The following is a 13,661-nucleotide window of genomic DNA, read 5'->3' on the forward strand; positions in this document are numbered from 1 at the left end:
TATCTAGGTGCATGTCAAAAATCTTGATCTTGGGTCCAAGAAAATATTTTTATTTTGTATGAGAAACCCCCATGTTGAAAGCACTTCAAAACGTGGTCAAAACTATTTTTTTTATTTTTTATTTTTAAATATGAAGCAGTCCAGTGGTTGCCCTGAAATTTTACTGTGGAGCTTGTATTTTTTTCCATGAAAGGTTACAAGAGTTAAGGCAAGTTATTTTCGGAAGCTTCAGAGACAATTCGACTTAATCTTAACTGTTCCATGCACTGGCGCAATGCCATGAGATATATTTATATTATAGGGCAGTGGTCTTCACACAGTAGTTCAGATAAAACCAGTTTGCATTGACTTTTGACAACATTTTTTTGCAAATCGCATTTCACTCGCTGAACAAATCTAATTGTAAATCAGCCAACAAAATGTCTGGCCTGTCTGAACTGGAAAATCTGGGGCAAATTTGTCAAATGGTTCAAAAGTTATTAAAAAATAAAAAAAAGGCTTTTTTTTAGCATGCTCACATTTGTTTCACTATAGTGAAAAATGGGGTCTATGTGATCTTTTTGAATATTGAAGGCTGCACACCAAAAATACAGATTTTCTTTTTCCCTGCCATTTGGTGCAACCTTCATATTTGAGATATATAACAATTTTGGATTAGGTCCCCCTTCATCCCCTCTTTCCCCCCCAGAACCTTTGTTTGCACCATGCCTGCTCCTTGTCAAATACATTATCCTAACCCCTCCATTGCAGAGAGAGACACACACACACACGGAAACACACACACGGAAACACACACACACACACACACACACACACACACACACACACACACACACACACACACACACACACACACACACACACACACACGGAAACACACGGAAACACACACACACACGGAAACACACACACACACGGAAACACACACACACACACACACACGGAAACACACACACACACACGGAAACACACGGAAACACACGGAAACACACACACACACACACACGGAAACACACATATGTACTCACTCACCTGCCCCCTCCCTTTCCTTGACGCAGACTACTCGCCCCCACTCAAACACCCTACACATAACTTGTCCCCTGCCCCGTCCCACCACACTACATTATCCCTCAAAATACACACAGACGCACACACACACACACACACTTACCAGATTCACCAATGTCTTCTGTCATCCAGGCTGGCAGTGCCTCTCAGCCACTGCGCGCTCTCGTCTGTGGCAGGGACGAGACAGTTCAGTGTAGAACGACCACTCTGTAGCGAAAACAAATTAACACTCACGATTCCGGTGGACAGACCTCACTGCAACAAGAGACTTGGATTCAAGTGCCTCCCTTTGCCCAGAGTCCCGTTCTCTTATACCCAATTGAACACATGCTCTCCAGTGGAAGGAGTGGTTCCACCAGGTCAAGGTTGCATAATTCACTCCTCTTGCTAGCAAAGAACCAAAGCCTCATTATACAAATCTTTGACGCCAGCTGCGTTCTTGCATGTTAGCTAGTGTTATCAGCGAGGTCAACCTGTTGTAATTAAGGTAGTCAAGCTGAATATGCCCCTTAAAGATTCACACAAGCTTTGAAGCAGACCAGAGCACTTGCAATATGACTTCCTCCCACCAGTGCTGCTTTTCCTAAGAAATCAAGAGCCTAAAACACACTTGCATATGCCAAAACGGAAACGCATCAGAAACGAGAGATGTGAAGGCAAGCATTTCAAAATCTAGACGAGAAGCTTTCATATTAAAGGCATGTGCAATACAATCTACAGTCTTCTCCTGGCATGAGCAAGAAACCGTGTTTAAACATGGTGGTTTACAGCACCTATTCAATATAATGCATTATGTGAGCGGTCAGAAATGTGAGGCGGACTACGTTGTGAAGTTTTCTCAATAAATGCCATTTTATTATAGTATAAGGTTGAATCAACACCTCATTTTACATAACCTGACTAGGATTTCCCTTCCAAAAATAAACAAAAGGAAACACTCTAACAAAGGCTATCTGTCCCTCACAATTATACATTTAACAAATAAACAAGGAAATGCATGGCAGTTCAAAACAGTGATTGAATTCACAATGTGACCACAGTATCTTTCCAGAACCTGGGCGAACTCCCCTTTCCCGGGTTTAAAAGTGATTCTGCTTCACAGTTAAAAGAACACAAGGCAATCCTGATTTGTAGCAAAGTTCCAATACAGTTCGGTTTAATTTCAACTTGTCAACAAAGTTCGAACACAAAAGATATAAGTCTGTTCTCCTCTTTTAAACAGGTTCTAAGTTCCTCAACGGCAATAAAAAGGCAATAATGGTTGTCTTAGTCAGGATGATTTGCTACTCTGATAACTCCAAGAAATACAACGTCTCTCTAACAGCCTTGTACGTCTCCTATTCCAGCACTACTAATAACATCAAATGTTTCTATCAGGACCATCTTGTAGCACTCCTTCAACTTCCACGACAGGTCTACACTCTCCAATGGTTTGCCATTCGGTTATACTCGGGTGCGCTTTTAGCTAAGTGAAGTCGCTGTTTGCTGTCAGAGAACGCTGCAGAAAAATACAGCGTGAAAAGCAATTAACACAACACTTCAGCATGGTGTGAACTTGCTAACAAGAGTATCAGCGCTATTATGAAACTACTTAAATGTGGACTTATGGTGAATTTTATAATATTCCTTTTATCTTTTTTAAACGCTTAGAGACACAGTGGAGGCCACACCCACCTTACCCAGAAGCTCTACTAATTGTGCATGTACACACGCTTTTAGCTAAGTCGCTGTTTGGCTGTTCGGTGGCTCGGGGCTAGGGTCCTGGGGAGGTAATGTTGCTATTTCCCTTTTTTTGATTGGAATTAAAACACTAAATACATTTGTTGTTTGTGACGTTAGCTATTGCACTATCTTGCTTTAGAGCAGTATTCATATTGAGTACCTGTTGCCTGAGATGCTAGCCATAGCATATTATTTTTAAAGAGTATTACATCGAGCACGTGTTGCTTTTATAGTTAGCTGCCGCTATATTGAATAGGTGTTACCGTCTGATTTAGTCTATTTACACAGGGCAGTGATTATAGTGCCTCTAGGTCTTAAACTGTTTTTAGCAGACATAGGTAGGATGTTACTTGGATATTGACAGGGAAGCAGATGTTAATAGGCTGTAAGTAACTTTGCTTTTTTAGCAGTAAAATAAAAGTCGTATTGGAAGAGAGGTGGTTTGTAGAGGATAGTGCCTTTATTGATAGAGCTAGTCTTGCAGGAACGGGGGGAGGGCAGAAGTGTTGGGTTTTCCCCTTTTGCAACAAGCTATCTGAATTTTATTGGTGTGCACATTATTGCACTGAGCTCCTTAGGAGCTATTACATACATCAAGTAAAGATGGCACCGAAATTGAGTTTGCATAATGGTAAAAGGAAAAAGGTTACTAAAAATAATACTCCTGTTAATACTCCGAAAATGCAATCTCCCTGGCAGGAACAAAATAAAGGACTAAAAGACACACCAAGGTCAGAACAACCAAAAATTATACATTTTTTAATGAAAAAGGATTTGGCAAAAGATCTGTCGAAGGAAGACTTTACCACTGTACCTGAAAACAGCTCTATGATAGACAAATATTCTCTCTTGAATCTATGTCATGATTTACGCCGACATTCTATGGGACTTTATATTGGTTTGTGCCCTCACAATTCGAAAAAAGCACTGAGATGTTGGGGAATATGAATAATGTGATTGGGACGAATCTCTCTTTGACTCCTGACCTTGAGAAGTTGGCACAAGATAATATTTCAATTATTGATGATGATGAAGTGAATGGTTCAAGGAATGGCTCGGAGTTGGTGGAAGACAATACTTTGAATATGCAAGGGAAAATTGATTCCCTGTTACCTACCATGGACATTTTATTGGACATTTGTAATAAGCTCATGAATGAGCAACAGATTGTAAAATGCCGCTAATGAGAATATGAAAGCCATGAATATGGCGATTCCTCAGATATGGGAAATTCCCAAGGCATCTTCGGTAGCCAGGGATCTAACAGGGGAGCAGAATGGGGGCGATCTGAGTTGAGTTGTGTATGCTAATAAATGAGGAAGTTGGTGAAAATAAGGATAATGAAGATGAAATACCTGCAATACACGAAAAAGTAATAGAGAGCGAAAATAGTAAAAAAATAGATGTGGACAATGAGGGGGACATTACCCATTCACAAGGCCAAAAACATAGAATACACTGTAAAATAAATTATAAAATGGCATCAAAGGAACATTATGGAAACCAAGAAGGAAAGATACCATTAAAAATAATAGTTTAGCTTAAGCAGAAACCTCCCTAAATGATGTGGAATGTATAGAGGTGGCAAATAGATATGAGCAAAATCTGAATATTAAGGAGCAAGAAGTGGGCATTAAAAGCCATATGCATAAAGAGAAGGGAAAGGTAAGCCGGAGGGCCTTGAAGAACCCTCTCCTGCGTCAGAGGCTGAGGATAGGAGAGACTTACGGGAAAGTAATGAACTGGTGGTGAGATTCCTGGATGTACCTGTAAATATGGAAAGGGATGGATTACACCCCAGACAGGAGGTCCATAGGAAAGGGATGGAGAGATTGGCAATGAGTAGTAATATAAGAGAAAATGAGAAAGGGGGTAGTAGATCATATGGGGAACAACAGGAATTGGTAACTAATAGGGGAAATAGTATTACAATAATTGAGAAGGATCCTAAGGAAGACAACCCTTATTTAAATAGGAACTGGCTGCTTGAATGTTTTGGTAAGGTCCCAAAATTGCAATGTATAAAGACCTCGGATATTGAGAGAGTTATATTGCCAGAGGCTGGAAGTTGGGATAACTGGGCGATCGTACAGTTCGGGACAGCAGTGATAGCAATTACTAAGAGAACATTCCAGAGAGATATGGAATCAAGATTTTGAAATGATTTTGTGTAACCACTTTGGGAATGTTAGTGATCAGGTCAGGTCATGTTTGTCTTACCCTAGGAAACCTGTGGAAAGTTAGAAAGATACAGTTATGGGATGGAGTGGGGGAAAATGGATGATACAAAAGGGTGAGTAGGGATGTAAACAGTGTTGAGCATAAAGAGGGCCCTAAAAAGGAAGGGTGCACATGGGTGCACATGGAGAGTGGCAGTGGTGTTGAAGAAGACTTTCATTTTCCAGCATTTGCACATTACAATAATCGGACAATGCAATTATCGTGGTCATAAGGCACCGTAATAGTGACTGGGTATGCTACAGCACGGATTTGTTCAGGGAAACGATCATGGAAATGAAAGCTGGACCGTTTGGGGCCCTCGGCTACTGCCCATGGTCATTGGACCATGATCTTTTAGCCTACTAGTGAACATAGGAACAGTTTCCAATGGCCGAAGACACGATCTTGCACTTTAAAAGTGAGGGGCATATGGGCCAGAGAAATAAGAGATAGAACAACAGGCATTATAGACAAATGGAATTGCTAGAGAGGAAACCTTAAACAGATGGATTAATGGAGTGACTGTAATGTGAGACGGCCCATAAGGGAGAAAGGAACAACAGAACTGAAAGGTCTAACTGGTGTGAAGAGGCAGGGTTTGAGGGGTGTTAATAAGCAAAGTGGAGATAAATGAGCAATTTAAAGGGTGCCTTTTCCTCAGTATGGAAAACAAGCAAAGACATGTTTAGATGGATTCTCCTTAGGATGTAACACCAAGTTAATACAACCCTCTAGAACCAAATGACTCTCTCCCCAGTTCCTGGGATATCTCTCTTCCCAACCGCTGGTCCCAACCTCTGGGATAGCGCTCTCCCCAAGCCCTGGGATATCGCTCTCCCCAACCCCTGGGATATCGCTCTTCCCAACCCCTACGATATCGCTCTCCCCAACCCCTACGATATCCCTCTCTCCCTCACCAATCACAGGGGTATCTCTCTCCCTCACCAATCCCAGGGATAGCTCTATCCCCAGCCCCTAGACATCCCCCTCTCGCTCTCGCTCTCTCTCTCTCTCTCTCTCTCTCGTGCTCTCGTGCTCTCGCTCTCGCTCTCTCTCTCTCTCTCTCTCTCTCTCTCTCGCTCTCTCGCGCTCTCTCTCTCCAGCAACCCCGGGTATCCCAACCACTGCAGTCTCTTTTTCACAAACTTTTGGGATAGTTCTCTCTCATCCAACTTTCTCTATATGAGAGTCTGGGCAGGGGAGGAAGAAGGAGATGGAACAAAAGTAAAGAAGGGAAAGAACAGATTTAAACGTGGCAGGAACTCTATGGAACGAGAGTGAAATGAGGAATATACTCGAAAGGGAGTGGTAGTTATTTAAAAGCAAAACATGAGCTAATGATGTGAAGGAATCTGTTGCTGTGCTACACTGTGTAAATTCATCCTTAGTAGATAACATTTTGATGCTGTATGTTTCGAATCTATGCTTCAACACCCCCTCGCTACCATAATGAAACAACATGGGACATGAGCCTGTTGTTAGGCAGAATTATATGCAATACCCTTTGGGAAAACCACACACAATTAAGACTACAAGTGACAGTACAAATTCACCTTTGGTACAAGCCTGTACTACACAGTAAAGTGGTAGCGATGGCTGAGCAGCCAGACTTATCTCAAGAGCAAGTGAGCAGTATCAATAGTTACACAAAGGACAGCAATGACTATGATTCAAACAAACACTGACTCAAGGTTTCTGAGTAAAAGAATATACATTTATTTACACATCAGTTGTAAAACATTTCACTAAAGTAAAGCAGTTGAAAAATCACACTCTTAACACACCACACCACTCCCAATAGATTCTGGACAAGATAGCTCAAAATGAAGTGTGAGCAAAATGGCACTCCAATCATTTAAAAGGGAGGGAAAGACAAAGTTAGACTAAAATTGAGCAGCACCAACGGGTAAGTAAGCAGGGCAATCTAGAAAGAAGAACTACACTGATGAAAACAAATCAAAAAGGCTTAGGGCCAAAGTCAATAGGACAAAAGTCTTTTGCTCAAGATCACACAGTTCAGGGTAGTTTGCGGTTAAGTCTTTGCCAAGAGTTCCGGACAAAGTTGGTCAGCAGAAAAGTTAGTTTAAAGAGTAGAGAAGGATGAGCCCTCGGATTGGCGAAACGTTTCACACACCTTCACCGCAGCTGGACGAAACAAACAACCGGATTTGCACAGTACTTTTAAATGGAGAAAAAGCTGTAGCTGAGGCGGACGTTCCTGGCAGGTCCTGCAGGCTCACGGTTCCTGAAGCGACTGTCGAACTGACATGGAAGACTGGAGGGTCCTGCACTGCCCAGGGAAGAAACCAGCAGCAGAGCAAAGCAACAAATAAAAGGTGTGCTCCTTAAAACCCAAGCAGGGTCCGACCTTCCTGGCTATCCGGTTCCCTGTAGCTCTGTACAGCAAATTCGACCAGAGGAGGGAGTCCTGGCTTGCCGTTTGGGCAAACTGGTTGGTCCCACCAGTTCTGGGGAAGAAGATTCCTGGTAGATCTTCTCTGTCGTTGGATTATGAAGATTCGTACCTGCAGCAGTTCTTCACCGGGTGGTTCAGTCGTTGTAGGGTTCCTCTTCGGTCAGCTCCTCATCGGTTCTTTCGTTCCAGTGGTGACTCTGCCTTTCCAGCCCTAGAGACCTGCTTTTTATGCAGTTTTCCCCATTCACACAGCCTAGCTGTCAATCACACAGCAGGGTGGCTGTCCTGGCGGGACAGTTACCTAGCCAATCAAACAGGAGTGTAACTTGGGTTACCAAGGGAACCTATGGCAGGGTTCCTAAAACCCCTCCCTCACATCCTGCCTACCTAGACTTTCAGGTGCCTAGGGAGGGCTTCTGTGTAGAAGCCCGCGAAAGGACGACGAACAAAGGAACCAAACCTGGTTTGGCACGCAGAGTAAAACGCAAGAAAGGCATTTTCAAAAAGAAATGGTGAATAAACCCAGCCGGAACCGTATTAAAGTATATGGTCTAGCGGGTTTAAGTTCGAGGCTACCAAGATAGCCTAAAACAATACCAAGGTTATTGTAGAAAACTGCGGTAGGAAAAATAGGGTAGTTACCACTGCCACCAGCAAAGTCTTGATGAAAAGGGAGCGAAACAATGCTCCAAGAGAAACAGACAAAAAAGGATATGTTTTAACCCTTTCCAGTACTCTATGTAAGATAGTTTGCACTGGTTCTGTGGATTTTAAAGAGACTAATAAAGTCAATGGCAACTTTACATAATCTGGGAGACGGTAGTCAGTCCCAGAAAATGGAGTCTGAGTTTGGAAGTCTAAAAGACAACCCTGTGTCACTGCACTGAAGGTGCTGTGTAACACACAGTAAAAAGATGATGCCTGTGGAATAGGTGAGGCTCCACAGTCTGTGAACACAAGAAAAATGTTACACACACACACACAGCAAAACACATGTAAGAGTGGGAAAAAGGCTCACACTCTTACCATGTGAAAAAAATAAATCCTAGAAATCCAGCCAAGCTGCTGAGGGACTCCGTAGGTAAGGGAAATTAGACATTCTGGAGAATTCTCCCTAACACCCGTTGAAGAAGGCCTCTGTCCCATCCACCACAAAAGCAAAACCTCTCCACTCTCCCATCATTTAGATGGAGAGAAATGTGTCAAAGAAAATTGGCACTACCAACAAACCAAATGCCTCTTATTGACTTCAATGTGACCACCTTGGATAATAGCATTTCACTTTCTTTGGACGCTCAACAGATTTAGAGTTATGTACCATTTCTCTCAAATTCCTACCCCTCTGTCTCATGTCTCGTAGTTCATCTCTCAATCCTTTGTACTATGTCTCTTTCCTGTTCTAGCATTTCTAGCTATTCCTCTGATCATTCCTTACTTTCTTTTACTCTATCCATTTGCTCTCCCGTAACTTTCAACTCGCTATCTGCTACTTTTATTACATTGATTTGCGCTTTTTTGATCCTCCTTTCTTTGTCTTTACCCTTGCTTCTTTTCTTCCTCATCTTATTGAATTTTCTACTCTTTTGGGCGGACTATACAATGTAGTCTGTGTCCTCAGCTCTACACTTAACTCATATTGTCTCTATCCTGCAATTTCCTTTTTACCTACCCGGAACCCTCTTCAGATTTGGATAACTCCTGCTCTCTGCTCCTTCTGCTGCTCTCTGTTGCATCGAGGAGAGCCACTAGAAGAAATTGAACATTCCTATTGATCTTTAAATGTTCTCATCCATTCATGCCTCTTTTGACTCTTCTTTACTTTCTCCTCATTAACAGTATTATGGTGGACCTTTACTCAGACTCCTAACTCCTGTCGATTATTCCCATTGCTTAACATTATTCCCTCCCTCCCTCCTCTGGCCCTCTTTCTTCCACCCCGTCTGCTACTGATTTTGCAAACTATTTCACTAATAAGGTGTGCAGGCATCATTAATCAAGACACAGACAACAGATTCAAAGTTCAAAAGAAAATGGTTTATTAAATCAAATATCAGGATGGTAGAAGGCTTAACTTTTTAAGGTGGCATTTCCCTACCTGAACGAAACTAAGGAAAGCCTGAGTCAAACAGTTCAACTTAAAGCCTGTCTGTGTACAAAACCTATCCTTATTCTCACAACTAAAGCTAAGCAATGAGTAGGAATGTCAATAATAAAATAAATGGTGACTAACACAAAGTTCTGAGCTCCCCCTCCCCAAGTTCAAGGAAGTTCCAATAAACGTCTCAAGATTACCTCAAGATTACCTTTCCCATGTACAAGGTAATATAGTTTCACACAATCCTCTGAGTTCCCTTCCCCAAGTTCAATGCAACACAGTTCACACAAAAAGGGGTCTTGAGGCTCCGTCCTCAAGACAATATTTGCAGTTCATCAAACCTCAGGGTTTCCTTCCCCAAGATTTCAATTTAGCAACTTGTACTGGTTTCAATCTTACAAAGTTAACACAAATCTAGGTCCGCTTGACCCTCGTTCTGGCTTGCTTTAGCAGTTCACTCACAGTGCTCCTTCTTGGTTTATTTCACAATGTTTTTGACTTGTACCATTTAGGGCTCGCTGACTAAGCACAGTTGTCCGACCACACGGGCCACCCATCACAGTGCATGCAACATGGAACCCTAAGCTCTCCAGCCCACACAGGTTCTTCTGTACTTGTCCCTGTGTACAGATTCACGTTCACATAGTTTCTCTTTATCGCCCTCTTGGCTCTGTGTGCAGTTTCACTCTCCTGGTTTCCCCTGGTTAGCGTCTTGGCTTTGCCATCATGTGTTAAACACTTCTCGTCAGTCTTTGGCCTTGCTGTACTGTATCTATTCATAAAGTTCACTTTGTGGTGGTCTTTTTCGTGCCCCACCTTTCTGTTGCATTCTTTCACACTTGTGCTCTTTTCAGAAAGTTGCTTGCAAATGGGCACTTTCCGTTTTGGTTTTCATCCGTTATTAGCCTTGCCCATAAAGTTTTATTCTGTTCTGTATGCAATAAACACATTTTAGCTCAGTTTCAAGGTTTTTATTCAGTTCGATATTCAATATACGTAATTCAGCTTTGGTTAAAAGTTGATTCAATTTGGTATTTAAAAGAAGTATACAGCACTTGATTTTCTATGTGTAGCCTGCTAGGAGCGCTACCGTGCGGAGTGACTTTCTGCGACACTCACCGGTCCACAGTGTTCCTCTCCTGTGGCTCTGCTTCTCCTATTCTGCCTCTCAGGTCAGCGGGCCGGTCTCTTCGAACCCCGCTCGAATTCAGGATGCAGTCCTCCACACGTCAGCGGCTTTGCTGCTTCATGACTGACAGCATCCTTTCTTCTTCCTTCCTCGCAGCCGCTCTCTCGCCAACACGGAGGCTCCCACGTCTTTGGCAGCTGAACTGCCCGCATCCTGTCTTCCTCTCAGGTCCCACCATGGCTGCCTCTTCACAACACAGGTCCCCTGCTGGTCTCTCCCACACAGGCCTCCATGTTGCTCTCTGCTGTTCCTTTGGTCTCCCCTCATACACCTGCAACCACTTGACAGGTTGCAGCTGTGGATTTTCATTTGGGCTTGCCTGACCATAATTTAAATGACATGCTTGACCTTTAAAGCACTATTCGTCCCAGTATTAGAGTGGTAAAATGAGGTGTTAGTGTTCATCGTTCCTAGTCGCTTCTTCCTCCTCCCAGTACTGTCAGAGGTAAAAGGTGGGGAAGAAGGGGAGAGGTTTTACAATAGCCTATAAAGGCCGGAGGAGGGTTACGTTGGTCATCAATAGGGAAAGGGGGATACCATGTCTTGCCTGTGGGCACTGCACTTCCAATCCCCAAGGACCCTCCACCCAGGTGATCCTCCCTCTCTCCTCCCCCCTGAGGGCCAGGATCCATGAGCAATGACCTTTCCCTGGCCACCTGAGCAGAGGCTGCAGGGGAGTAGGAGTGAGGATACCCTCAGGTTTCTCATAAAGATTGCACTTCTTTGTTCTTCTCTTTCCCTAAATCCTACTCTTGCTTCCCCTGCTTCTTATTTCTCTCCTGTTCCCCCTTATGTGACTGCTTTCCTTCCTCTCACTTAAACTGATATTGCTGGCTGTTTGGCTTGAGCACACCATACTGCTGCTCCTTCTGACACACTGCCCTCTGATCAACTGCAACTGATCCTTCTGAAGTTCTATTCTTAAGAGGTCCTCACTGTCCCATCTTTAGCTTACTTACATCTTGACTAATTTAAATTGCTATTCGCTCCGACCTTTATATCAATCTAGCTTTTCATTCTATAGAGACCGCTTTATTGTACGTCTCCAATCCTCTTCTTATTGCCCGCTATGCTAAGCACTCCTCCCCTTATATTTCTGGATATTTCTGCTGCTTTTGATACGGACGATCATTCTATTCTTCATTCTTCTCTCTCTCCTCTCTTGGTTTGGCAGGTTCTGTTCACAAATTGTCTTGCTCTTATCTCTCAGGTCACACTCTGCAGATTTCCTTTTTCAATATCACTTCCCCCAAGACTCTGTCCTTAGCTCCCCCCTTATTTCTTTTATACAATCCCACTTTTTTTTACTATTATTTCTTTCTTCACTCACTTTCACCACTTCTTTGCTGACTCCACCCTCTCCAAATATTTTTCTCGTTTTCATCTTTTCAGAGCCCCTTTATTCTACTTTCTACTTCGCTGGCAGCCATTCAGTCTTAGCTGTCTGCCAATTTCCACCACATCAATCCTTCGAAAACTTAGGCTCTTTTCGTACTGTCTCTACTATTCCACCTTCTGCACCTCCTCCTGCAATTGTTTTTCCTCCCCAAGTTTCTCCTGCCACCTCTAAACATACTCTTTGGTGTTATCTTCGATGATTCTGTCTTTTTCCTCTCATATTCTTTCTGTTGCCGGGTCCTGCTACTTGCACTTGTAGAATTTATGTAAAGCCTGGCCTCTGATCTGCCCCCCCCCCACCCTCCCCCTCTTGGTTCTATATACAATTTTTTGTTTGGTGGCTCTTCTCTTTATCCCTTTGCATTTGTTCTCCCTGCCTTTTCCTCTCCTCTCTGGACTCTTATCTCCCTTCTTCGATCTTTTTATTCGCCCAGTTGTACTCCTAAATCACAATATCAGTTCCTTTTGGTACTCCTTATCTCCCCAAGTGCCCAATACGGATTTTGTTCTTTCTTCTAGTCCCTAAACACTGGAATTAACGTCTGCTTTCGGTTAGGTCTTTTTCTTCTTCCGATCACATTTAAAAGGCAATCTTCTATCCCTGTCTTCTTAATTTGATGATGTAACTTTTCATAAGTCGTATCATTCTTATATTGTTCAGCGTGTTGGTGAGTGTGGTGTTTCAGCCAAATAAAATAGAAATATGCAGTGTGGGCATCTTGACTTTTGGTATAATACCTTCTTCCTCATGTGACCATGAGTAGCTGGTCTCTGGCAAGCGGTCAACCATCCCCGCTCACACTGCCTTCAAATAATTGACTGCTAGGAGGAGGACCGGAATTCCAATCTTATTCTCAATTGAAGGACTTGAAATAAAAGTATTTAAAGACCACTGTTGTAATCCAAAAGATTTGTAATGAGGCTATAAGGGAGTGTTTTATCCGTAATATTGAACTATTGTAACCCACAATTTGGGATAAACCGTTGCTGGAAGTGTCATTTGCATAATTTAAGGCATATACCAGGTTCTAAATATGCTGATGTACAACACATGTGCACGTGAAATGGTCCACTAAGGAACTTGTATAACAATGAACAAGGATAACTTTGTTCCCTTACACTGTCATATTTGCCTACATTATTTCATTTTTGTTATATTATAACTCCTTATTTTCTCTCCACAGATTACGCATAGGCTTTTTAACTGGTCCTCATCCTCTTATTCAGCGAATTATTCTGCACATGCAAACTTCGACGATGCACACAAGCACGTTCACGCAGGCGAGTTGATAATATATTAATAAATGTATTGCAAAATCGCTTTTGTTCTGTTGTTCATTGATTTTATTATGTTTATGGGTAAAAATGTAATACGTTTCAGGAATAGAAAACATCCTTTAGGCTTCTATAGCAAAGTTGAAAATGAAACCTTGCAATGGCATTTTTTTCTAAACTGGGATCAGAATTGGCACCTGAGATCAAAATGTTTGATTACCCCCACGCTTGGCCCAGGTTAGCCAAAGGTGGTTTCAAGAATTCATTATACTGACATG

The 13,661-nt window shown here is 42.5% G+C and overlaps 1 protein-coding gene across 4 annotated transcripts in view; it reads left to right on the forward strand.

Moving 5' to 3' along the window:
* Positions 1–13,661, forward strand: part of AADAT (aminoadipate aminotransferase) — a 1,031,752-nt gene that overhangs the window by 645,249 nt on the left and 372,842 nt on the right. For all 4 annotated transcript variants that reach the window (XM_069631415.1, XM_069631412.1, XM_069631413.1 and 1 more), the window contains exon 9: positions 13,293–13,389. In XM_069631415.1, the coding sequence (XP_069487516.1) occupies positions 13,293–13,389 (97 nt within the window). The remainder of the gene's footprint in view (positions 1–13,292; positions 13,390–13,661) is intronic.

The sequence above is a fragment of the Ambystoma mexicanum genome, chromosome 6q (genome assembly GCF_040938575.1).
Source record: "Ambystoma mexicanum isolate Mex_15411 chromosome 6q, UKY_AmexF1_1, whole genome shotgun sequence".
Taxonomy (NCBI): domain Eukaryota; kingdom Metazoa; phylum Chordata; class Amphibia; order Caudata; family Ambystomatidae; genus Ambystoma; species Ambystoma mexicanum.